Consider the following 27074-nt stretch of genomic DNA (forward strand, 5'->3'; position numbering starts at 1 on the left):
TGGACGTCTTACGTTATCCTATTACTTATTGTTAAATGGAAACAGTAAAATATAAACAAATTACTATACGAATGTTTCAGACCATTACGTTTTTTCAGATGCTTTTCATTCAAAATTTCGCTAATTAATGAAGCTGCAAAATGTTATTAGAAATGATTTAGGCCATCTGACATCTCATTAAGTCAGAGGAAACAAAATGTAAAAAATTTGGATCTAACTACTCCATATTAACCTGTTAAAATGTTAATAGGCGAACGCACTGGTCTTCAGAGGCGGCTAGTTTATTTAATTTTTTATGAATGTTTGAATTTTTTTTAAATATTTGCAGTCATTGAATTTCTTTAATTTTTAGCGCCTCACAAGTTTCTATCTTGTCCTCCAGATTTTGATTTCAAAAAATTTGTATTTTAATATATCAACACAAGCATGCATTTTGAAGACTTTATGTACTTTCTTATCGTATATATATTTCACTCATCGTAATTATAATTAGTATGGAATTTTGTAATCAATCTTTAAGATATTCACTATCAGATAGATCTAATGAATGTGAAATTAAACATAGATTCACTCTGATAGAATTAAATTAAATATAGGCGATGGTCTGAGAATAAATTCTGAAAACACTCAAATACAGTAATGAAATCGAGACAGTCCATTTACACAAAATTTCGGAACTTTAGCATTTCAACAAGATTCCTTCTGTTACATTGAAGACGCTTCATAAAAGTGCGTAAAAATTGAAATTAGGATGCATTATATTCTTTATTACCTGAAAGCTAAAATATTTGTATCACGGTTTTCAAGCAAATTATGATCCCCGATTCCAAACGCCTGATTACTGAATAACGAGGGATCATTTCATCAAGAATGGCAAACATTTCCATTTTAGCAAAGAAATTTTAATTATAAAATTAAAATACCGTATTTGCATATGCTGTTGCAATACGGTATACGTATACGTCCTGTTGAAGAGTAGCGTATGTTGGTTTGCCATGATATTCTGGTCATGTTACATTGCAATGTTATGTAGAAATGTTAGTCACGGACGCTGCCATGTAGGATGCTTTCATACATTTTGTCCTGTGTTGTATAGAAAACATTTGGTCTAAAAACCCTTGATAATATAACCGTTTTACACAAGAACAGTGTGGTTTATAATACATCTACGCTTTGAACTGTAAAGGATAAATGACAATAGAGTAAGCAAAGCCATCTACTGGAATTTCAAAATTTAAACGTAAGAAATATAACTAACCTGCGTTAGTGCCAGAGTGGAACATTATACAAATAACAAACCATTAAACTATGGATCTTAAGCGTATTTTCAATGCCTTACAATACAAAGTATTCATAAATGAACCACTATATATAAGGATATTTCAAAGAAAAAAAAAACAGTAGATAAAAATACAAGATTTCAATCGAAAATTTAAACGAAAATAATATATGGCTATGAACAGGAAAATGACTTGCAACTTTAACATTCTAAATAGATCGAGAAATAACCATCATCATGCATTTCTTTCAACTTTCTCATACACAAAGAATTGTCATCATTGCAATTCGACTTGTCAGTTTTAGACTTCTCAGAATCCGAAAAAACTCAAGGTTCTGGTATTACGTCTATGCATCCGTCTCTCAAAGGGATAGCTCAAAAACGAAACTTGTTAGACAGAGGAAATTCGCCGTATGGATTTATCGCCAGAATTTTAAATTTTGATTACATTTGGACCAAAACCAAATTTTATTATATTTTGGTTGATTGTCTCTACGTCTGTCCCTTTATGAGAAAACCCAAAAACAAGAGATGTATGAAATTTGCTATGTGGCTTTGATATAATTGTTTTACATCTGTATCAATTTTGGAACCAATAGATGGGTTAATAATTTCTTCTCACAACATTCATGGGAAATGATACAAAATGTGTGTTCGATTTTTCTCGCTATATTATGCGTATTCTGGGTAAATGTGAAAAAAAAAGTAGGAGAGAACTCCCGGTGGTTAACTACATGACGTCAGTTTCTCTCGAGTCTTTAAGCCTTTTCTTATCCTTTCAAAATAATGATTTAAAGGATTTATAATCCCTGCATTAAAAATCATTTTTCATAAATTTGATAAAAATGGCCTTCCGCAGAAATTTTCAATCTAGTGATTCGTGCGCGAACATTCTACATATAAGCCTTATCTCGATCTGCAGATGAACTGCAATCAGGTTATCTTCGTACTAACCAAATTCATTATTAATAAAAGTGACGGCGCACAAACTCGCCTGAACCGTATCTCGCCATTGCATCACTTTCGTGACAGATGCAGGACTTCAGCGATAGCGCTCTGTTGACATTTATCTCGATAACGGACACAAAAGCCCCCATGCCGTTGTTGGTGTTTCGATTATATTCTTAAGTGTCATATGCACTGACAACCGTGCCAGGGTCATATTCCTCGTTACAGTCCTTGTCATATGTGAGAGAAACTTTTTTATTTACCGAATCGAGCGATATCGAAGTGCACAGGTTCAAAATATTTTCTTACAGGATCGTGCAATCGTTTCAAAATAACATATATTTGACTGATAATCAGCCAGATAATTTTGCATGCATTGTTTAAATATTAGTAGTAAGCTTTTTTTTTTATTTGGAAGATAGGCATGAGCTATTCGTTTTAAAATGAAGGTAGTTAGAATTAAAGTTTCCAAGTGAGATATTGAATTTCCAATTTATTTAAATAATTTAAATAAATTAGAAATTGGAACATTAAAAATATACCCTGTTCGAAAGTTTTGAAGAATGCCCCATTTCTTGGAAAAATACATATATTCTACACATCTTTTTGTGAAAAATTATAAAGGATCGTTCTATTTAATCAGCCCTTCAGATATATGACATTAAAAAACTCTGTTTATAAAATGGGTACAACAGGGCTGATCATTTCATCGATCCCCAAAAGGATGAAATATCGGCTTAATTTCAAATTTACAAAGTCGTCCGGTCAATTCAGAAGCACTCTTTCCCATTTTCCATATGGAGAGGGTCTAGGTGTTATATAATCAGAGAAGACAGAACCAGTATTTGACTGGCATCAAATTACAATAAGGCAATATACAAGCTATTTATAATTCTTTTTGATTTTCAGTCGAATGTTTTGAAGAGTAGATTTTATGTTAAATTTGAAATTAAATATTTTAAACAGAAATTTAAATTTTATTAAAAAACTTAAATATAGAGAAAAATAGTTAATAAAACTGAAACAATAATGAAAATTAAAAAAAAATTAATAAAAACTAATAACAGATGTTTAGTTGATAATAATAGGAGAGGGAAAAAAAGGAACACCTTCCAAAACTTTTTTAAAAAGTGCATAATTAATATTTTTTTAAGAAGAGTTTTTTTAAGAGTCTGATTTCACCATGAAAAGCATACAATCTCTAGAAGAGGTTCATTTAAAAGGAAAATCGGCACTTTTAAATGTCCAATTTCATAATACGATACAAGGTCTGTCAAAATTAGTAATAAATTCCATGAAAATTTCTTGATGATAATCTCCATGTTAGGTGAGTGATTGAATTATACAATCGGTTTAAACGGATTACACATTCACACTTGGCTGCCGATGCTGATGTTATTTCGCTTTGATCCAGCAAACTGGCACAGCCATAGTTGAGAGAGATAAGGAGCAAGTTTCCTTTTTTAAAAATGTCACATGCCCTTGAACATTCGGTATTCGAGAGTATCTATTAGCTCCCGCACCTTTACAGCTATAACGGTCAGAAGGTGAATGCTGAATCTGTAAAGGTAGGTAATAAACGAGATAGGTCTAATAAAGGAGATTGTTGATTCTTTTCTTTAAGGTGCTATACGAAATTTTCACTCGTAAAATGAGTGTATAAATATATATATTCAGCTTCATACCGTTCATTTTTAAATTTCAATGTTGGAATGATTTCGAAGAATTTTTTTTATATTTCTTCAGCTATTTTATTCGATGGTTTAAAATTAGAAAGACTTCTATCTGTGTTCTGTGATCCAAATCCATTCGCATTATTAGATCTGTTTTCAAAGTTTGTTTTAATCACATAATTTTTATTAACCAATCTAATGATCCTCTATGGTTGATACTTTTACCCCAAAAGAACATTAAACTCCAAATTCTGTTTTCTGTTTTAGTTTCTTTTCAAATAAAGTAACAGTTTTGGGTTCTGAAATGGACGAGCTGCTAAGGGCGGATAAAGATCTCCGCTCTGCAGTGGTACGATCATGATCTGAATGAGCGCCTCCGGTCATTCGGATCTGAGCAAAGTCAATAAATAAATCACTGAGACATGAAAAAAATTTTCCTTTTCGCTTTACACAGCTTCAATGTACTTTTTCAGCAGACTAATTGCTTCAAAAGCTTCTACTATGACAAAGCACACTAGGGCCTTGGCACATAATGCGAAATTTTTCTTCAAATGAATAAGAAACAATTGCAAAACTTTCAAATTTAAAGCTGTATGAAAGGAAAGAGCATAATCTGGAAATTGCCGTCTATTGACTTTTTTTTCTCAAATTTCATAAAGCACCTATTTTGACTTCTTAAAACATTTTCTTCCTTCGATGTCATCGAAATCCTACATGCAAATAAAGAAATTTTACACGTTGAGTGAAAATGATTTAACGAAAATTTTAATCTTTTAATTTCTTTGAGAAAACACATTTAAATGTTCATCAATATTAAGAAATTTATTCTTATAGTTATAACTACGAACTATAGTCAGCCAATCAAACTGTTATATCATTTTTGCGCAAGTAAAATTTAAAATAATACCCTCATTTGCCTTTACTTAAATTTTTATAATTTTACTTATATTATATTATATATATATATATATATATATATATATATATATATATATATATATATATATATATATATATATATATATATATATATATTGCTATGTTAAGATGTAGTCCATCAAAATTGTTTCAAATAATTAACTTAATCTTATTAATATGTTACGCCACTATTACGTTTTCTATCATCAGATTAATGCTATTAATATAATCGTGCCGCCTAATTTTGGTGAAATACATTTTACCAAAACAAAGGACTATTTTAAATAATTGTTGGATAATAATGATAAAGCATTTTGATATGGTTAGCCATTTTTACAAAATGATTAGATTATTGGGCGAAGTCAATTCAGTTGTTGTGGTTGGAGGCTTTGCTAATTTAGTTAATATCTCTCGCAGATGGAGGCGGTGGTGATAGACAACCTTTAATGATTTCTATGGGGATCATGAGATTTCGTACAAAATAAAAGTGTCTATCGGAGCTTAGATATTTTATTTCAGTGGTTGTCACTGCGAAACTTTGTCGACGTGTTTTTCGCCACAGAGAATAAACGGTGAGTAAATGGACGATGAGCGAGATGACACATGTAGGTGTTGTTAACTTTCATTTGAAATGAAAAGAGCAAAATCGGTAGAGGGGATCTAACTAGGAATTAGCTCTTCGGTTTGCCAATTATTTTAAATAAAAATATTTTGGGCGAAAAGCTGACCGCCGAAAGTGGCTGATTTATATAAAATTGAACGTTTCTTTGTTTCAACCTTATATAGTTTCACACTTCTTGACGAATTCAAATGAAATTTGGAGCCTATATTTTTAAGCACCATTTAATTTAGCACAACCTCGGAACAAAAGTTCAATCCATTCCCTTTTTATAGCGAAATATCAAGCTTGTTTCATTGTTTATTCATGTTTATTATTTGTACATTATGCTGCTTTCTTCCGACTTTGTCAGTTTTTTTTTCTTTACTACACAAAATAAAAACAAAAATTTTAATGAGCATGCGCATTCATTTACCCTTAAATACTATCGCTTAAAACAGTTGCCATTTTTTTAATGATAAGTTTTGGATTTAATGAAAGGAATACTTTGGTTAATCCACTTTCAGGCATATGAAAATATAATTTTTCTATCATTTATCTCGCATAAGTATGCTCAAAAAAACCCAATATACTTGAAGAGTCACGGAATGCACTACGGCCCATTCAGTAGATCTATTTGGTCTTCCGGTGATTTAAAAATAATGAGATAGAATTTTTAGTGCTGTTGAACTTAAAATCAAAAAGCGGCTTTTATAGAAAATTATAGTTTGTAGAAATGGAATCACAACTTCATTCATCACATTAGTATTAGAAGTCAGTATTCGTATTGGAATTTTTTTTAATTGTATATATTTACTTAGCAAATGATATCATCCTACCATTTTCCTCCTTTCTTTTATCATTCCCATAAATATTTGTCCATTTCTAATATGAAAGAGCGAAATGTAGTATGCATCCAGTCTCCCACAAAAATGGTTGACTTCGTCAAATGTTTGAATGAAATTCGTCAGAGACCCGATCGGTCATTCCTATAATTTACTATAGCAATTAAAAAAGAAGAAAAATGAGATGAATCAATAGAAGTACGCGGTTCTTGTACCGAAATCATTGCTCTGAATAGGTGAACTCATTCCGTCCATGAACTGATTTAGCTTACAGTATGCAAAAGCTGGTTGAGTGAAATAGGGATTTTATTAAAATTAAACTTATAAATCGTTTTGTATTAAATTTCAGCCGACATTTATCAATAGATTGATTAACTCTCGAAATGTTTATTTTTGTATTTTTAAAAAGGCGAAAAAAGCATTTTAATGCATCGTGTTTACGATAAAACTGCTCCTTTGTCACGAATTTTGATTAAATGCATCAGCAAATGAACTTTTTTTTTGTTTTTCTTCTTGTATGCGTGAGAAAATGATGATTCATAAGCACAATACTTCATATAAATGAAATTTGGCCTTGAAATACAAAAACTGTATATCTGTATCCAACTTCCGTACGAAACTTTTTGCACGTATTTCGCTTCAATGTATTACGAAGCCTCCAACTGCAGCGCCGGCAATCTGCTCGGTTCATCAAAGAATCGCCGGAAGGTAGAAATTCACGATGACAGTTTTAGAAAAGGCAATATTTTCTTCGTTACTAACTGAATTCAACCTAACTCGCATTATCGTTCTGATAATTTTTTTTTTCTGAATAAGGAAGGAATTTCATGAGCGAATGGACGGAACCTTCCTATTTTAGTATTAGCAATAGTTCCAAGATGACAGAATTTCGATTTCGATTTCACATCACAGCTAAGTTGTTTTCATTGAATCCTATTTTATATTAACATTTTTTGAAATGTTCATGCATTTTTTCGTGAGTCCGGAGAACTTATTGGAGGAATGATGTGAGTCTGTAAAGATGATCTGGCTACATGTGAATACGATCGTTCGAAAACACAAGCAGCGAAATGTAAGTATGATTTTTCTTATCAGATTGATGGATCTTGATTATCCTATGAATCAAATCCACAGGATAATTGTCTACCGATTTGTCGTTTTGTGCATACTTGATTAAAATAAATCAAAAACATTAAACTCCATGTTTCAGTATCATTATCTTTACATCAAAACTGTAGCTTTGTCATGAATGGGGAATGCACGGTTCGACAAAAAGACCGGTATCAGATAATGCGTCTCTCTTTCCGTGTATGATTTTCAAAATATTAACTAGCAAGAGAAATGAAATTCTATTGGCGGTCTTCTCGTCAAAACTGCCGTTTCTTATCAAATGTCGCCAAAGTGAAGGCTGATCTCAAACATTCGTCCACAGGTTTGAAGAGCGAAGAACCCTTTTTGATGCCGAAACAAGAAATGGCAAAAGCCGCTGCAGGTTCTCGAAAAAAATTCTGTTCTGTGGTTCCATCATTCAAGCAACCTCAGAATGCTTCGTCCCAGCATTTTACTTCACTCCATTATCTAAAAGACATTAAGCCCCAATTATTTTGATTGAATAACATCTGAAGAATTAGCTTTTAAAGTGAATAAGCCAAGCTTTTTCGATATGTCATCGAATTTCTGAAGTGTTAATATTCCAAGGATAAAATGTTCTAATGAAACTATTGGAGAAAAAAAAAACAAATAATTTGTTTCAGAAAGGAACATGAAATAACTTAATAAGCACAGTTGAAGAAAAACTTTTATGAATACACTAAAATCATTATATTTTTAGAAATTATTTTCCAATTCCCAGTTTTTAATTTATAATGGATCACCGTAAACTATATGAACGCAACTAATATGAAATCAAATTTCAATTAAATGAATGGATCGACTCATAACTATGTTCATTTTATTATTAAATTATAATAATATTAACATAGTTGTCAGTAGCATTCATTATTAGAAAATATTAATTTACCTGAATTGTCCTGGTGATTATATAAATGATACACACTGGTAATGAGTGAAAAATCATTACAAAATCTCGTCGATACAAGAAAAAAAAATACCTAAATAAAAATTTATAAAAATGGAAAAAATGGGTTTTGCTGCTTTGCATCTTAATACAGTGCGAAACAAATTCGTTACTTCCTAGGATTTCGAAAACCATATCGATAAGAGATTGAAAAATTTTTAAACTTTCCTTCCAAAGTTCCAATTTTTAATATCATATTCTAATGATTCTATTAAAAATGAAACGATTGAACGAATGAAACGATTCATTCATGCCTTAATAGTTTTGTAAACAAATTCTATATCTGGGATTAAGATATTTTGAATAAACCTGATCATTTTTCGAATTGGGTCATTCGAGATCAAGGCCAGTCGTAGGTCATTACCAATAATTCATTATCGTTTAATCAGGCGGACACTTAATAGAAAACTTTTCTAGGCAATTACCTGCTGAAAGATGGATTTGCTGAGGCAGCTGCGATGGGTCGAAGCCCGCATTGTCGAACATCCATTTTTCAACAATGGGTAGATTATAGCTTTTCGACTCGTAACCAATCGACTCCCCGATCTGTCCGTTTTTAATGCCCGTCATAAAGTAAAGAAAAGAAAAAACAATGTAGTCATGATGGACGGGGAAAAAAGGAGAGTGCAACTAATGACACACTGAGGCGGAGGGCCTTGAAATTTTATTATTTATTCATCCCACTTGAGTTCCAGCGAGGGTTGCGTCAGGTTACGCAGCAGTTAGGCGCTATCCTTTGTTTAAGCTGAATTTATTTATGTATGCTTTATACAATCTACCCATGGCGGTGTTTATGCAGTGTTTACCTATCACTCATTTTATTTTATGTACGGTTTTAGTTTATATCACCTAAAGATGATGAAATATTCCGAAGGAAGTTCTTCATAAAATGTGTCGCATTAGATGAATAGAGTGTGCATCTTTTTAAATAGGTGGGTGAGTCTTCAGGTACTACGAAAATACTATTCAGAAGAAATAAGAGCAAAGAATCCTTAAATTTATGAGATGTCATTTTTAGCAATCGCTCAAATGAATCATTTTCCCCTCGACTTTGCCGTACATATAGGAGCGAATAACAACTCGTTTACTGCAGAGGTTCTGATGATTCATCCATATCCTGCATTGCGTAGTGATGATTTTCGCCATCATTTAGATTTTGCCTTATCAAATTAATCATGAGTTAGTTCAGCATTAGCAAATAAAAAATGTTTTTTGATAACGCAAGTAAAGTTATAGTAAAGAAACGCTTTTTCTTCCATCTTAATATTAAAAAAAATCAGTGTGGCTCTGTATGCATGCACACAAGTATGAATGTTCTACATTTCCTCCTAAACAACGGATCGAATTCAACGACATTTTGAACACTTATTATACAAGACACTATCCACTTTTTAAAGTATAAAAATTGTCTATTCATTAAATTGGAAATACCCCTCCTTTTGGCTTTTTTTACACATTGAACTAAACTACCACTATCTTTTAAAATTCCACTTTTATTTTAATACGTCTTTTTGACGATGCTTTTATTGGTTTTCAAAATAATGAATTAAAATCATCTCATTCCATTGACGGTTTCATTTTCATTAAAAGACGTTTCGGATTATAAAAAGATTTTATAGATTACAATATTTTATACAAAAATAAATTTTTGCATTAAAATTACCATACATGAATGATTTCATCGACAGAAATGCCTGGTATAGCAATTCATTTTAAATAAAACTTCAAACTAAATGCTTTCGATTATTTTTCATGCCGTTCGTACTTCCCGATCTATAAGGATTTGCTCACAAGCTGCTAATCAATGGGGAAAAAAAATCTCATGAAATTGTATAATAGAAACATACGTTACGGCCAATGAGAATAATCGGTTATTATTAATAATAACCGCTTCTTTTGGTCAAGGTGAGAAACATCGCAAATTATTCACTTTAAACGGTTATTATTAATAATTTCCAACGAAGTTTGTTCGATGCGATTAAACGCTTGTATAGGATTGGGACATGGTTGTGCCTCTTTGTGTCGGTTTTTAAAAACTTGTTATGAAGTTTTCCCATGATCTTTTCTTTATTTCATAATGAACGAGTCGTCTTTTTTTCGGGGGGGGGATAGGGATAAGTCATTAAAATAATCCTAATATCTATCTGCTAAAGGGGGAAAAAAAAAGATATTTTTGAAACATTTAAAAAGCAACGGATGGATTTAATGGCGGATACAGTAGATTATAATTTTTTTAGGAGGGAAGGGGAGGATCCTTCTCATTTTCCCCAGAGATACTACGGTACCTGGATTTCAGAGGTCCACGGTACAGAGGTGCGAAAATCCCAGGAAGATTTCGGGTGGGGGGAGGGGGGGATGGCTCCCTCATATATACGCTCTTGGATGGATATGAACACTCGCGAAAAAAGCGCAAAGGTTTGTTGTTTTTTTATAACAATCAATTGATATTGTCTAGCCGTTGCCAGTACATAAAAAACAGTACATTCCGTCACCAACCAAGCTATCCGTTATTTCTTTCAAAGCAATCCATTTGCTCTTTAACATAAAACAATGAAACTTGATATATACCAGCACAGATCTTTGAGTTTTTTTATAAAAGGAATTTTGCTAAAGCAACCGGAATTGGTTTTGCATATTGAAACAAGGAAACAAAAAAGGGATTTTTGATTGTCTTCATTTCCATTATGCCCCATTTTTCATACAAATCTGAAACATTTGTGATAAGACCAAGCACCATTTTTCATTCATAGAAGTCGGTGTGATTTCAAGTAATCAGATCAACAGACTGTCAGCCTTCTGACGTCCAAAATTGGATATAAATTTCCAATCAAAATGATCTATACACTTAATTCCACCCGGATAGCCATGTGCATTTGTGAGTGAACTCCTTTCACGTAGATGGACGAACATGAAAACTTTCGGTTTTGGGATTTTGCAAAAGACTTAATGGAAATCTGAAAATGTGGTGAAAGTGCTATCTATCAAATTTGAAGATTACAATATTTTCTCTTCTTGCACGAGAAAGAAAAAAGCACTCTGATTAATTAGTTTTCTAGTCATGCACAGAGTGAAAGTATAACCAAACTTCGCATAAAGAGCAAAACAAACAGAAAAAAAGGAGCGATGTTTCGCAAAACGAGTGACGAGTAGACATCTTGATATCACTTGCTAGATTAGCTTTTATAATTCTGTGTTGAGCGCTTGTTTAAAGAGAACCTTTATATATGGAAGACATTTTGACCGAATAGCGTTGTCGAATGAGACTGCGAGGGGTTTAAGCAAATGCCTGTGGAACCATAATCTTGATCAAAGGCACAATCGACGAGGTTCATCGACTTCGATGAACTGGGTGATGAATGTAGCTGGAACTACTGAAGAACTTTGGGATCTAAATTCTGTGTTTCAGCAAAAAGCTGCGGAAAAGATTTGGTACGAAGTGTAGGAAATAATAGATTCAACAGAACAGCAACCTTCTAGTGAAAAAAGGAAGACACTGAAAGCATAGGAACTTACAGCATCGTACGTTAAAAAGCATCACCTCAATGTAGTAGAAACTATTTAGCGATAATATTGTTTCTCATTTTCACGAAATTTTGAGTTTAGTTTAGTTTAGTTATATTAACGTCCCGTTTGAAGCAACACTAGGGCTATTTTGGGACGGACCTCGTCATTTTGAACCGCGGTCAGATGACGAGGACGACACCTGAGCTGGCACCCCCTTCTCCACACCAGCGGGAGGACCACGAAATTTTGAAACGCAGCCAAAGACAAATGTCTTTAAATAATTTTCTTGTAAAAAAAGCATGTACTATAAATAATAAATTACATTTTTATAAATTTGTTTGAATGCTGTTTTCAAAATAGTATGTATGGTCCTATTTTATTTAGATTTTTAACGAAAAAAAAATACTTCGCTTAACAACAGCATTATGAATGAGATTCAGTAACTAATTACGCTCGTTCATCGAGGTTTCACTGTTTAATTTAAAAAGAACAGGCTTCCATTTTCAGGAAATTCCTTGCATTAAATTATGTGTGTGGGGAGGACGGTCTCATCGATTTTTAGCAATCCTTAAAATATGATTATAGCATATATTCGTCAGCCAGTTTCAAAGGCATTATTCGTAGTTCCCCGACATCTTTTTTCCCTTCCTTTTTCACGAAATAAATAGAAATGACCCAGAACTAGTTGAGGGATCATCGATTTATTCACTCTTTTCGTCATCCGACGGCCCCCTTTTTTCAATGTCGGTAAACACATTACGGGCGTTCCTAAGCAACGCTTTGTTTTTATTGAATTCGATCTCAACTCAGAATTTGATATTCAATGAATTGTGAGCACTCATAAATTAAAAGAGTGACGTCCTGTGAATGAATATGCAAGTCTTGAACATATCGTTGCATAAGAATTTAATGTATCAAATTTTATTAAAAGGAAGGGAAAAGAGTCACTTTTTGCAATCAATAATGAATGTATCTATTTCTTTGGGATACCGAACAATCTTTAAGCTAAAACAGATGTGAAAAAAAAATCTATACCATTCATTAAGGGTTGTGAAAAAATCCTTTTCCCGTCTTATAAAATTTTGAAAATTGAGATTGCTTGTAAAGCGGTGAGATTTTTCTTCCTCTTGAAATTCAGAAATAAAATGGACTGCTAATCCATTACTTTAAAAATTTCTCAGCTTCATTTTCTTGCCAAAAAGAAAGAAAATGATCCGATTGACATCAAAACCGCAGGCTCATGTTGTCATTCACCTGCAATGGATTCTAAAATTCAATTAGTGCGAAACATTTCAAATGTATCATGTAAGCGTGAATTGATTCCATAGCAGTTATCAGTAAAGGGGTAGGAAAATTGGAAAAGCGTTAAGACGTTATAAATTATTTGCTGAAAGAATGACCAATTATATTCATCAAGTCTATTTATCGTATTCTTTCAGTCTTAATTATTAATTCACCACCTCATTCATTCTGAACTTCATATTTACCGACTTATTCATTCATTCTTAACGCTCATCTTCACCGACTACCGATCAGGAGATGGAAAAAAAATCATTTTACTCTATACAGAATGACAGCAGTGATTTGTTACATAACAATAACTACTTCACATAACAATACATACATAACTTACATAATCTACTTACATAACAATAAGCATTATTATGAATAGCAATAAACTCCCAAATCGAAATGTAAGAAAGAAAATAGCGTAGAGAATATCACGAAGTATTATTTGTCATGACGGGATAATATCGCAATGGTATTTTTAATTTTCGAAATGGTATTTTTTAATGGTATTCGAAATGGTGCTTTTAATATTTTCTGCGCCAAGAATCGACGTTAAATAAAGTAACGAGTGTGCGCGTGCGTGCAGAAGGGGATGCGTTTGTAACATTGGTGATTAAATATTGAGACAAACTGTGCTTTAATCAGTTTCAGGCAAAACGTTTCAATTTTTAGATCATTTTAACATTTTTTTTTTTTTGTCTAGTCGTGTTCAAGGACCTGAGCTCTGTACCGAGATCCGAAAGGGAAATCGCATAACCGTAGGAATCCGATGGGGATGTTATGGGTCCCAGGACAGACGAAATATATATAATTTTTATTCCAGTCGTGTGATTTTCACGTTACGTGGCAGCATAACGTTAAACATTTAAAGAATTGCAAACCAAAAGCATTGAGGGAAAATACTCGCAACTCAGAAATTAAAATAATGATGCTTCTTAAATTTGTATTCAAATGATTAGGAGGAGAATTAATTTTAAAAACACTAACAATTTGAAATTATACGCATTTTTCATGAAAGGAATTACATTTTGCACCCTTTTTCGATGCTTTAAATGTTGGTTACCTCTATGATTAGCTTCAAAATTTAAAATAATTATGACTTTAATTATATATGCTAGAAAGGAAGTAGAAAGAAAGGGTAATCATTTTGTTTGCATCGAAAAATTTTATATTTGAAAATCTTAAACCAAATATTAAATTTAGTTTTGAAATGGACTGGATGCAAGAATATTCCAGAATAATAAGAAATAGCGGATGATGAAAAATTCAGCTTGAACATAGTGACAGCACGAATTGATAAAACAGCGTGTTGAGGATAGCGATGAGTAAATCCCTTACAAGGATGAGCTGAAAATGAAATCCCTTGAAATACTTACAAGGATGAACCTTGTGCTTTTTCATGAACTTTACGCTTCCGCAACATTCACTGAACATTCATTTCGATGAACAACATTCGAATTTTATATATTTCATGTAACATTCATTTCGATTCACTTTATGCTTCCGAAGCAGTTGAATACCTACAAAGATGAACTTTGTGCTTCTGAAGCAGTTTTGAAACACACCGTCGTTCGATCTCACTGCTTTTCGATTTCATCTTAAGAAGACCTTTGATTTGCAGGAAAGCAATGAACTTTCATAAAAATAAAAAGTGTTTTTTCGTTTTGAAACATTCATTTTAATTCTTTTTTTCATTAAGACAGGCTGGAAAAGGATTAGTCAGACAACTAAATATGAAATAATGAAAATAATAAGTTTAATATTAGACAAAGGATATTTTACATAATATGGTTCTCTCTTTATTATGAGGTGACGTCAAATTTTATGTTTTGTGGCTAAAAGACTAATGTAAAGTGTAGTTGCATTTCAACTGATTTGCGCAGTGACGTTTGTCATGTGACCGGACGAATTATTTTATTGCCACCGTAAGAGCTAAAAATAACTCAAAAGCGCACTTTATATTTATTTAGATATCAGTATTCCTTTCATAAAATAAATTTGTAGTATTGGAGAGATTTATTTATAGTCGAATTCATTTAGAATTCAACAAGAATTTAATACGTATATTTTTTATACCTATACACATGTATATATTTTTGATGGAAAGAATTAAAAATCTAATTACGTTTTTGCTACGTATATTTTCCAAAAAACGTTTTTCTGATTTCAGCACATTTAATGTACTTCTTGCTTTAAATGAGAAATAATAATTTAATGCTCTTACAGTGTTTATCTCTTAAATTAATTTTATACCTCATTACAATTCAATCTGAAATTATTTCTTATTACAAACACATGAAGAAATCATTAAAAATCTCAAAGTGTTAGTTTTTCCGAATTTAATAAAGAACCTCTGCAAACTTAAACTTTTTTTAAAACATGGAGATTAATACATATAAATATGTGAAATAAAATAAATGACTCATGCCAAATGCTATTGTCACAAATTAACTCCAGGTTAAAAAAAAAAAAAAAGATTAAAAAAAATGCCTAGTCAAACAAGCAGATACATGCCACAAGCTGAAATAGATTTCAAGCTGCCTGTTTTAAGCCGAGAATTATTCATACAGTTATGGAGAATTAGACGATAGCTGTATGAAATACATTCAAAATGTACGTCTATATGGAATAATTTATTACCAGAGTGAAGCGCAATGTCATTATTTCATCTAACATTTCAAAGAACAGGCTTTATAATGCAAAAAAGAGAGAGAGAGAGAGTGAGAGAGAAAACAATAAAGCTCCAGCGAAAGAAGTTAACTTACAGTAAATCAAATCAAATAAAATAAAAAGTTTCCTGGATTTAAGAGCAAGTATGTCGTAAAATAAAAATTATTCGTAATAAAAATTCGTCAGAAAAGAAACCTAACCATTTTGTCGCATTCCTTCCAATTCTCTTTATTTTAGAAGCTATACATATTAGAATAAAGCAGAAATGTATCTAAAAGTGAGCATCTTGGCATTCAAACTCTTTCATTTTATTTTTAAAATATCTATGCATTGATAATGAAATAGAATTTAACTTGTTGCCAAAAAACAACAAAATTTAAATCCATAAGGATAAGGGAAAACCATTCTAGTAACCAAATTATTTTACTTTTACAGGCTTCATTTAGCCCCATTTTCGCATTTTTGTAGAGACAATTTTACAATCACATTTTCCTTCACTACTTAACGTGCTAAAGCTCAGAATTTCTGTATAATTGTGTGTTCTGGATAACAATACAATATTTGAATATTTTCAGAATAGTCGAATAATTGACTTAATTGAAGTCCAATACGCGAAGTGCTATGAATTTGAGAAAAATTGATTTCACGATTCCATAATTACTACACTAATGAATCACGAGAATGTATTAAAGAGTAAAAAAAAAGAAGAAAAAAAAGGCAGTGATAAAAATAAAATATTAAATATAAAATATAAAACTAATAACTAAGATATGGTTTCAAATTTATTAAAGGACAAATATGCTCAGACAAACATTTTCAGGTTTCGTTCTCTCCGAAGCAATAGTAAACCATTTGACGGAACAGAAAAAAAAAAAAAAAACATTTGTCATGTGGGGATTTCACGTGCTGCCTAGCAGATAATGCATATAACCTAATATAAAAATTAAAATATATATATTATAAGAAGATATTTAAATGGAAAGAAACGAGATGAAAAGCTCTCTAATTTTAAAATATATTTTCATAGCAAATCTTGGCAAACAGCTTCTCACCCACGATCTCTATACTTAAAATAATTAGAAAATGAGAGTCAGTCATGGTAAAAATAACTGTGTTCATTTCAACAATTTTTATTTCATACGAAAGTTAATGATGATTTCAGTAACCCCCGTTCTCAATCATCGACCCATTTCGTGAAAAATCTCAAAAATATTACTTCGCAGTACGCAAAATTACCCCTGTAGGGGTAATCTTGATGAAGTTGCATAATCTCAAGAAATATATACCGATTATATCATTTTTTTTATTTCACAAGAAAGCTTATGACGCCAAGACATATCATTAAGAACCGTGTCTTTTCGCCTTCGTTTTCGGGAAATATTGCAAAAATCTCGGACTCATTTCCCAAACTCAATAGCTAGACTGATTTCACCATTTCTTCATCGCCTGTGGGGATTAGTTTCAATCCCTAACAACAGATAGCAGCGCATTCCCGTTGTCTCGAAAGTGACGCAAAAAAGATTTCTTGCAGTCAAGAAAAGTAGACGTACCCGTAGAGTGTGAGCGATCTTAGCTCGCTAGGAAAATCAGAGCAAATTTATTTTAACGATCACGCGTAAACACAGCGAGTTTCTTGTGAAATTAGTAGTTAATGGAGAAAATAATTTTTATTGTCTTTAAGAAATATTCGTAACCGTGACAGGGAATTACTTATCGGAAACTGTATAAAAATAAGGAGTGGTTCGATGTGAATAATTGGATAACTAGTTAAGAAAACTGTTTCCTCTTTTTTTTTTTTTTTTTTTTTTTTTTCGCGTTGAATCTTCTATTTTTTGCAAACAAGAGCACAGGTTATGTGCTCATGAACAGTGCAGAAATACTTCGTTAGGGAAATGTCCCCTATATCAGATATCGTCCATTCCTTTCGCCACATTGCAAGTATAGCTATTATATCACAATGATCTGCCATTATTATTCATTCTTGCTTTTAAATAATCCTTTCTTTCGTTTTAATAAGATTTATTTCGTTAGAATGGGTCGACATGATTATATCGATGGCATTAATAGGTCGATGCTGGTAGTTAGCACTAATAAGATTATTTCAGCGATTCCAATCCATTTTTACAAATTGCATCTTAACACAAGAAAAGAAGCAAATCACAATTCAAAATATTACTTTTGTTTACTTATATTATTGCAACATTGTTGCGCCATAACGATAGAGAATTCCGATTGGTTAGCTACACTACGAAAGGGTGAAACTGTCAAATGCGCCACGAAAACTGGCGAAATCAGCACAGTTTTAGTGACTGAGAACCCTTCAACACTTTTATGTCGCAATGCCTCTCAAAATGTCGAAATAGAGGGAGGGGGCGGGAGGACAACTGATGACGAATCTGGAAGTCATGACCTTTCATAAGATAGAAAAAGGATCGAAATTATTGAATCAGGAACTGTGGCAAGGGATTTTTGTTATTGGACTACGTCAGAAGAAATGTATAATGAAGTGACTTTTTTCACGTTTCTTCTTGAAGACGAAAGAGGGCAAGCGACTCTTGAGACATGTGTAAAGGATATGAACTTTTATATGGAACAAAAATGGGGGAAGTAGGTCAGTGATTGAAATGAGGAGGCTGGTTCATTGTTTTTCATTGTCACTTTAAATATATAGATATAATACATTTCATAGCAAGCACACGATTTTAACAGAATTTTACTATCATAGAATAACTTTGTAATATCACAACAGTTTGTGTATGCTAGATCTATTTGTAATAGAAAGGCATACCCTTTTTTCATCTATCAAAATTGGAGTGGTCTATTCAAAATGTTCTCACATACATCCCAATGAAAATGTTTTCATCTCTTCCTCTTACAAAAAAATGAGAGACCCTGAGCGGCACAGGCTCAGATTTCAATCCTTGCGAATCTCGCAGTCAGCCTTTTGAACTTCGCAGCGTAAAGAAGAATCCGGGATGCAAGATTTTTTACCGAACAACTGAAATTAAAATTTGACTACTCATTAATTGCAAGACCACTTACCGACATTCATTTATGTGAGTGGTTGCATTTTTAAGTTATCGTATTTGCATGCATGCGAAAGTACAGATGGATAGACGGTTGAGTCTTTTGACTTCAGAATCTTTAGATCATAAAACGGTGCACCGCATTCAACTCATCTCTCTGCGTTTGCCAGCTCTCCGTTTCACTTGCAACCAGACCGACAAGCAGGCACATTTCATGTAAATGAATTTAGCTCAACATTTAATTTAAAAATAAATCTTTACATTTGGTATAGTAAATATCGGACACAACATTTCGTCCGTCTCACTCAAAGTGGTTTTTAAGTTATCATGTGCAGAGTCAGTTTGACGTCATTCCAAAAATATATTTTTTGAACTCGAGAAGGTCGAAAACGAGGACGACGAATCCTTTCTCTTTGTGCATTTTTGTACGCGAAGAAACAAAAATGAAAAAGCGAAGATTTTGATATTGGAATCAGAATATTCAGCACTTAAGGTTTCAAACAACAATGGAACTATAAAATGTTTAGTTTCATAAAACAACCGCATATTCATTGATGGTAAGAGTGGTTAGGTTTTTTTTAAGAACTTAGTTTCGAAGAAATGACAAGGATAAAGTTCTCATTGTGTTTGTAACAAGTAATAAATACATCCAAATATTTCAGCAGAGCTTTCACTTTTCGCCGCATACGACGGAGAATGTGCCATTTTGGACGATGCGTAGATAAATGGCATTGGCAGATATCCTGCCATGAATTCATTAATAATAAATAAAATATTTCTAATGCATGTATTGGCTCATTCTTCACTCATATATTAAGCAAAAAATTTAAAATAACATTTTAAAGAACATGCAAGGTCATTCGGTGAACCATTTTTGACATCGTCTGTCTTAAAACAGGATCGTTTGAATAAAAAATCAAAACACATTTTATTCCATTATCAAATGATTGCTAAGCAGTCAATATTTATACGATTTTCATAAACCGGTGAGAATACAAATACTTGTTATTGTCTACAAGTATTTTTTTTTCTGAATGAGGTGAAACCTTTTTTTGACATGACTGTAAATATGTTTTTATAAATTGTAAAGAAAAAAATTATATAAATTGCAATTTCTGAAATGGACTTTTGTGAAAATGCCTTACACACTTATAAACTTCTGTAAAAATAAATTCATATTAAAATGACCGACCGTTAAACTCGGGCCAGTCTGATTTCACGCTGTCCAAAAATACCGACAGAAAATTAAGGAAATAATTTGCCAACTCAAAGACAATTAAAATCTATTCAGGACAGATTTATAGTCAAATTCATTCTCAATAGTGAAATTCATGCCCTCGGAATAAGTAATCCCCTATCATTATCGAAAAATATGTAGATAAAATAATATCAAATACTTAGCAGACAAGCTGCCCACGCGTATAATGAGAAAGTTTGTGTTTAATCAACATTTCTGTAAATAGCGTTGGCTATTATATGAATTATATTCCACGTTCTAAATTTGTTTTTTTTTATCATCGTTAGTGTAATAATAGGACAATTTCGTTAATTTTATAATTATACAGAAAATTTAGTCAATATTAACTGATTTAATTTTGAGGCTAAGAGCTTCTCTTTAATAATTTGTTGTTGGGCATTGCTGCCATTCCTTTATTTATTTATTATTCTTTGTATTGAACATCCTAAGCTGCCAACTTCAGTGGTGGACCTTCAACTTAGAAGCTTCCTCGGGCAGCTAGACACAAAGGGAGAGGGACGAAATCAATTCAATCAATAAAATTTGACTGGATTGATTTCGTCTGATTGGATTGATTAAAGTTTTCTAGTTGCAACATAAATAAATTCGATTACATTAGCAATGCCAGGGCTTCCCACATTAGCAATGCTAGGGCTAATGTGGGAAGAACCTCGTCATTTTGAACCTCAGTCAGATAACGAGGCCAACAAGTGAGTTAGCACCCCTTTCCCTTTCTTTAAATATCGCACCACACCAGAGGGAAATAAATTTGAGGAAACTTCAATTTCTATCAATTACAAAATATCAGGAATACAATGTGGGTTTGCATTGAATTGAGCCGTTTATTTTGAAAGTGCGGCAAGTTCATTTTTGAAAAAAATGGAGATAATGGCAGTTATAGATAAAACTTATGATCTTTTTATGAGTAAAAAATTTATAATAAAAAAATATTTAGATTCTAGTATTTTGGCGATGGAAGTTTTAGCTCTTAACAGTATTAAAAATCTGTTTATTTTGAAAGTGGTGCAAGTCCATTTTAGATTGCCATAATATATTTGACCGAATATATTACGGCAAAATTTAGCTCCGGTTGCTCTATGGTGAAGGAAATGTGGCCGTTTGACATCATGTCTGAAATCTAGGGTGTTTCTATTTATCTATTTTTGATATTGAAAATCGGTGGTTATACAGTATTTTATAAATAATAAAAAGTATATCTTAATTTTGTGTGTCGATAATAATGTTTACTTCCATCACCGATTATTCAGTCCAGTGACAACGAAATAAATATCATTGATCACAAATTTTTATTGTCAGGACATTCATTTTTACCGAACGATCGTGATTTTAGAGTGGAACTATCCGGTAACCATTCAATCCAGAAACCAGTTCCTTGTATATTCCCCAGGATTACTATAAAGTAATACAAAATTGTCGAAAACATAATACATTTTTAGTACATGAAATTAAACATGGAAATTCATTTTCAACCCAACCTCTGGAAAAGGCGGTTTTAAAAAGAAAGAAAAATACCGACGGAGAAACTGTGAATTGATTAACTATATGCTGGATCAGATTTACAAGGGATGCACCATAAAAATGTTCAACAAAACTTCGATAAAACGAGATTTTGAATTTAAAATTATCGATTTGTCAACACAACGAGGGAGGTAAATAATTCCAAGTCATTTCAGAAATATAAAATTATCTTTTATGTAAGAAAAAAAAGGAGATTTATTACATCTGAAAAATACAAGGATGTGATGGATTTATTACCATATATACCTCCCGTTCATTATGAATTTTTTAAAATGTTAAATTGTGAATAAAGTTCAAACTGATTAAACCTACGTATAAACCGAAATATATAATGTCATTGAAATTCTTAATAAAACTGAATGGTTTGTTGTTATATTTTCTACTAGCATATTCTTGGTTTTGTTTCCTTTTTTATCAAATGAATAAATATTTATAAAAATTTGAATAGTATTTTGTTTTTATTCTTAAAAAAAGGCTGATGTAACTGAAATGTTTCCCAATTAAATGAATGATTGCAATAATTCTTTAATTTTGAAAGTGAGCCAAGTTTGAGTGAGCCTATTGGATTATAAACTTACATTATCTGGTTCCACAAAATACAAAAAATATATCTATAAATACTTACCAATATTTTAAAATTTATTGAAACGCAAACCTTTAAATATCTCGAAATAACAAAAAATGGACTTGCCCCTTTTTCAAAATGAACGGCTCAATTATTTAAATTATTATTAAATAAATCGAAATATAAGCAAATATTTATTTAAAATATATTGGAATATTAATTATTCATTACGGTTTATATATCATATTTTACTCCAAAACTTTTACAAAATATTAATTTTTAATGTCATTTTTGTTTGTAATTTATAATTTTTGAGATCGTTCATAATAATTAAATGCTCATAATTGTAAATGAAATAATAATTGCTGCTTTCAGGGATTATATAACTTTTTCAATAAATAATTTTAAATAAATAAAAATATACATATTTTTTTCAGTCATTAAATAAAAAAAATAAATTAAATCATTGCATGTTGATTACATTAAAAATGTGTTAAAATATGAAATTATATTGTCCAATTATTAAAAACAAGGACCTCATAATGTGCATTGCCCAGGGCCGCAGAATGTCTCAAACAACCATTGATCCAGTTGATGGATTAGGCGTTTTTCAACTCCACGGTAAAAACTTTCTCCCTGATTTCTGTCATTGAATATCAGGAAACCGACTGAGAAGGCGACGATCAGAATGCTGGATAAGCGAAGAGCGCATTAAGATGATGGCTCTCTTCATACCCAAAGCTCTATTAAAATAACTGAAAGGTATAATCGTAGAGATAAGAAAGTGCTCTTGCCCCTCTCTTATAGCGACTTCTGAGTCATTAGTTTCTTTCTTTTGCGGGCTTTTTTACTCCAGTGAACGATTTTACTATATAATTTGCATATAAATAGCCAGCTTAAAAACACTGTTTTTTACGGTCACAACGGCAGATTGCTATGCAGTATCAAAAGACTCAATTTTAAATCATCAGATTCTAATACAATCTTTGTATTGAGCTTTAAATGAATGACAAGCCACTTGATATCATACATAGCTGAATCGAAATAATAAAATTCTGAAAACATTGAAATCGTGATATAATTATATTGGATTCTATTTCTGTGATCTGTATTGATTTCTACTACTATTTATTTAAAATATATTAAATTATGTATTAAAAAATTTCAAAAAAAATTCTGAAGATTTTTTTAAAGTTATTAAAAGATTCTAGATATTTAAAGATTCTAGACATTTAATTTTAACAATTTAAGAAGAAATAATATATAATAATATATAATTTCTTTTTCACTTTTTTCATTATCATCTGTAAAATATATATTGTGAGTAAAACTGGGTGTCATTTTATAATTTCAATCAAAATCTAATATTTGCGTGCTTTTGTTAATGTATGCTGAATTTTCTTGAAACTTCATATTTCTTTAAAAAAAAAAAAACTAAATTTCATCTGTAGCTATTTGAATGAAATAGAAACCTGAAATAGTTACAGTGATTCATTGTGACAGTTGTTATTATTATCCTTATTATGATTTTTATGTCATTTTTTTTAAAAATCAAAACAATTATCAGTTACCGGTTTTAACTGCGCCCAAATGAGTAGATACACGGACATATTTCCAAATTTGCTTTTCTCAACCTTATGAAGATTTAAATCTTCAAAAATTATTTAAAATGAAAAGTTAAAAAAAAAGTTAAATATTCTACCGTTTCTTTTATTCCCTTATATTTTTAACATAATAATGTTTATAGGAAGTCATTTATCTATAAACTGCTTGATGCAAAAATAGTTCAAAATACTCTACACAAGCCGTGCCGTTCGGCAGAGAGAGACCGAAGCGGATCTGGCTGCTGTTTCTTAGGTATCAGATGCTCTGCAACAAACGTGAGTATTTCTTCAAGTTTTCGTGAGGTGTAAGGAATAATCCTGTTTCTCCCTGTCACTTCGAAGCTCGTATTGCACAAAAACCAATTTTACATTATTTCGAATCTTAAAAATATTAGCTTTTTTACTTGTTCCATTTTAAAAGGTTATATTTGATTGAAAACATTGTCGATTCAATCCCTTTATTACGTGCTAAAAACAAATAAAATAAGAAAATTCGAATCTCTAGATCGAACCTCATTGTATGCCCATGGTTTAGGCTTCATGCATCCATCTTTGATTGGTTCTTAAAAATTTATTTTTAATTACATCGATGATAATGCGTACATACAAAAACTGAACACAACAACGAGCACTGCATGAACGCAATAACTAAAATAGTAAAACAAATATTATATAAAATTCATTAAACTTATTTTTTAAATCAATCAAAACAGGGGAGAGGATTTGGGTGGAAATGAAATGGGTGTCAATCAAAAGATAGTTTTTTGAGTCTTAAAGTGGTGTAAAATTAAGAGTTTCGCAACATAATATGCTCCAATGACTTTGGGGGAAAAAGTTGAAATTCCAATGGATTTTCAACTGAAACTATAAACAAAATTAAAAACTCTTTCTAAGAGCCCCCTACCTACTACCACCCCAAATGTGGAGCGTTAAGATTCTATAGTCTACCCTTTTGAAGGTTATTTGCATCCACATGGCACGCCAGCGTACGGACATTGTTATTTTATTTTAAAACATTTTTTATTATTATTTTTAAATTATTATTGACTGCTTTAGATTTTTATACTTTATTTGATAATAAAAAAACAGCTTTCAGATGCAGAAAGAGCTTAATAACGGTTACAATTATATCCGAAATGATCTCGATTTAAAACCAATTAAGTGGCATTCACTAAGTCGAAAGGCTATAAATATCAATCCAATGGCTTTGAACAATTCGCTGTCCTTTCCCAATATTGCCTCCTTTTCATTATCGTTCTAAACAGAGAATGAGGCGAAGGACTGACCTCCAAGTAGATGAGTTGTGACGTCATGCCGGCGTCTATGGAGATGAAGAGAATCCTGGATTCGCCGTCGTCCACCACGAAAGCTCGGCTAAACTGACGGAGGTGGATACCGGAAGTCCTCTGGCTCAGCTGGGCGTACCCCATCTGAAATGAAGGGAAACAGTAATAATAGGGCACAAATTTTATATGAAAGGGTCGATAAATCGCAAATAACAAGAATTGAAAAATTATTTTGTCAAAGAGTTAGACGACCTATTGAATGAAATCAATCAAAGTAATAAAGAACTCAGAAATAGATTGATATATCACATGTATCTATATCTTGCCGTTCATTAGAAATAAATGTTTTAAATCGGCTAATTCTATTATTTGAATAGCATGATTATATATGGAAAAGAAAGCAGGTGAACGATTTAACGGTAAATGATAACTTTATTCTTTTTCTTCATAGTCAAGGAAAAAGTACAATCTTTAGCAATTATTAAGATCTCTTTATTCAATTCATGATTTAATAAAGCGACTGTCACATTCCCAGTAAAAAATCAAAAAGCAGCATAAGGAGGTTTTGGAGAAGCATTCGGAACTTGCATAAATTCAAAAGGGAATTTCCCTTGAATGCATCCGAGTTAGAATTTCTTTTACAAGCGTGAATACAATGACAGCTGTGGAACCAAAAACGAGTTCAATCCAAAAGTGAAAGTGAAATTAGAATTTTAGTTATTAGAAAGATTATTAATTATTTTAAGAATGTGAACGAATTGAAATTATTCTCTAATTCCTTCTTATCTAATCATCATTTAAAAAAAACTATCTTTTAAAACTAAATTTTAACTAAATTATTGACTGTTTGATTAAACCTGCTATGCTGAAATCCTTCTAATGAAATTCAAACACTATTATCAGAAGAAAATCAATTTTATGAGAAGTCATTTAAGAGTATATTTAAATAATTTCCTGTATTTTCTTTGAAGATCATCTAATCATAGATGATGAGGTAAAGCAAATTCTTTAAATCATTAAACTCGGATTTTTTTTTCTAATTAAAAAAAATAAATTGATTATTTAAATAAATTTTTAGAGCAATTTTGTTTATTTAAGATTAAGAACTACATAAAACACCAAACACCAAATATTAGAGATGAGAAACTATCTGTGGTCAATCCTGTATTTGCTCTGCACCAGAAACTTATTCTGAATTCATACGAGGTTTCATAGTCACATAATACATAGAATGCTGATACCATCTAATGGGAGTTGCGTGCTGGTGGTTAGTACCCGTAATTCTGTAATCACCTTTACCCCCTGCAAAAACCATTGGGGATCCCAAATTTAAATGGATGTAGCGCTTTTGACGAGCGTCATGCGAGTATGATTTCAACACTGATGAGTTCTTTTCAAGCAGATAATTTATGAACCATCCAAGATGGCGAAGACGACATCTGATTCTAAACTTCCGCAACATGCGTGATTTTGCACTATTCTCTCTAGTAGCTATAAAAAAAGTGTGTGCGCGTTGCCACTCTACAGGCTAAATTGTTTGATTTAACGCTAAAAGACTTGACACATATATATTATAGGGTAGAAATGTACATATCGCATCGATTTTATTTTCAAAATTTTAATTAAAATTTTAGAGAAATTCCAGCATTTTTTCGGCTATAATTTTCGAAAATATTACAGTTCAAAAATCATTCTTGTATCATTTCATGTGATGCTTCCATGAAAAAAAAAAGTTATCCTTTATAAACACGTTAATGTAATTTTTAGCATGTGCCTGTATAAATTAAAATAAATGTGAAACATGATATTTTCTAGAAAAGCAAATGCAAGAAAAAGATATTATTAACTCAATCATTTTGAGTCGTTGAAGCAAACATGGTTTAAATTATAATTTGAATAATATCCTCTCCAATCGGAGCTTCATAGCTAATTTCCAAACCGTTAGCAATAAGCATCCACAACTAATAAATAAAGTGGATTCTATAAGGTAATCAATTATATTTTAAACAGTTTGA

At 31.5% G+C, this 27074-nt stretch overlaps 1 protein-coding gene across 1 annotated transcript in view; it reads right to left on the minus strand.

Moving 5' to 3' along the window:
• The window catches only part of LOC129963142 (uncharacterized), a 137409-nt gene that overhangs the window by 53286 nt on the left and 57049 nt on the right, over window positions 1-27074 (minus strand). Inside the window, exon 2 of the mRNA XM_056077243.1 lies at window positions 25060-25203. Within this exon, the coding sequence (XP_055933218.1) occupies window positions 25060-25203 (144 nt within the window). The remainder of the gene's footprint in view (window positions 1-25059; window positions 25204-27074) is intronic.

The sequence above is a fragment of the Argiope bruennichi genome, chromosome 3 (assembly GCF_947563725.1).
Source record: "Argiope bruennichi chromosome 3, qqArgBrue1.1, whole genome shotgun sequence".
NCBI lineage: Eukaryota > Metazoa > Arthropoda > Arachnida > Araneae > Araneidae > Argiope > Argiope bruennichi.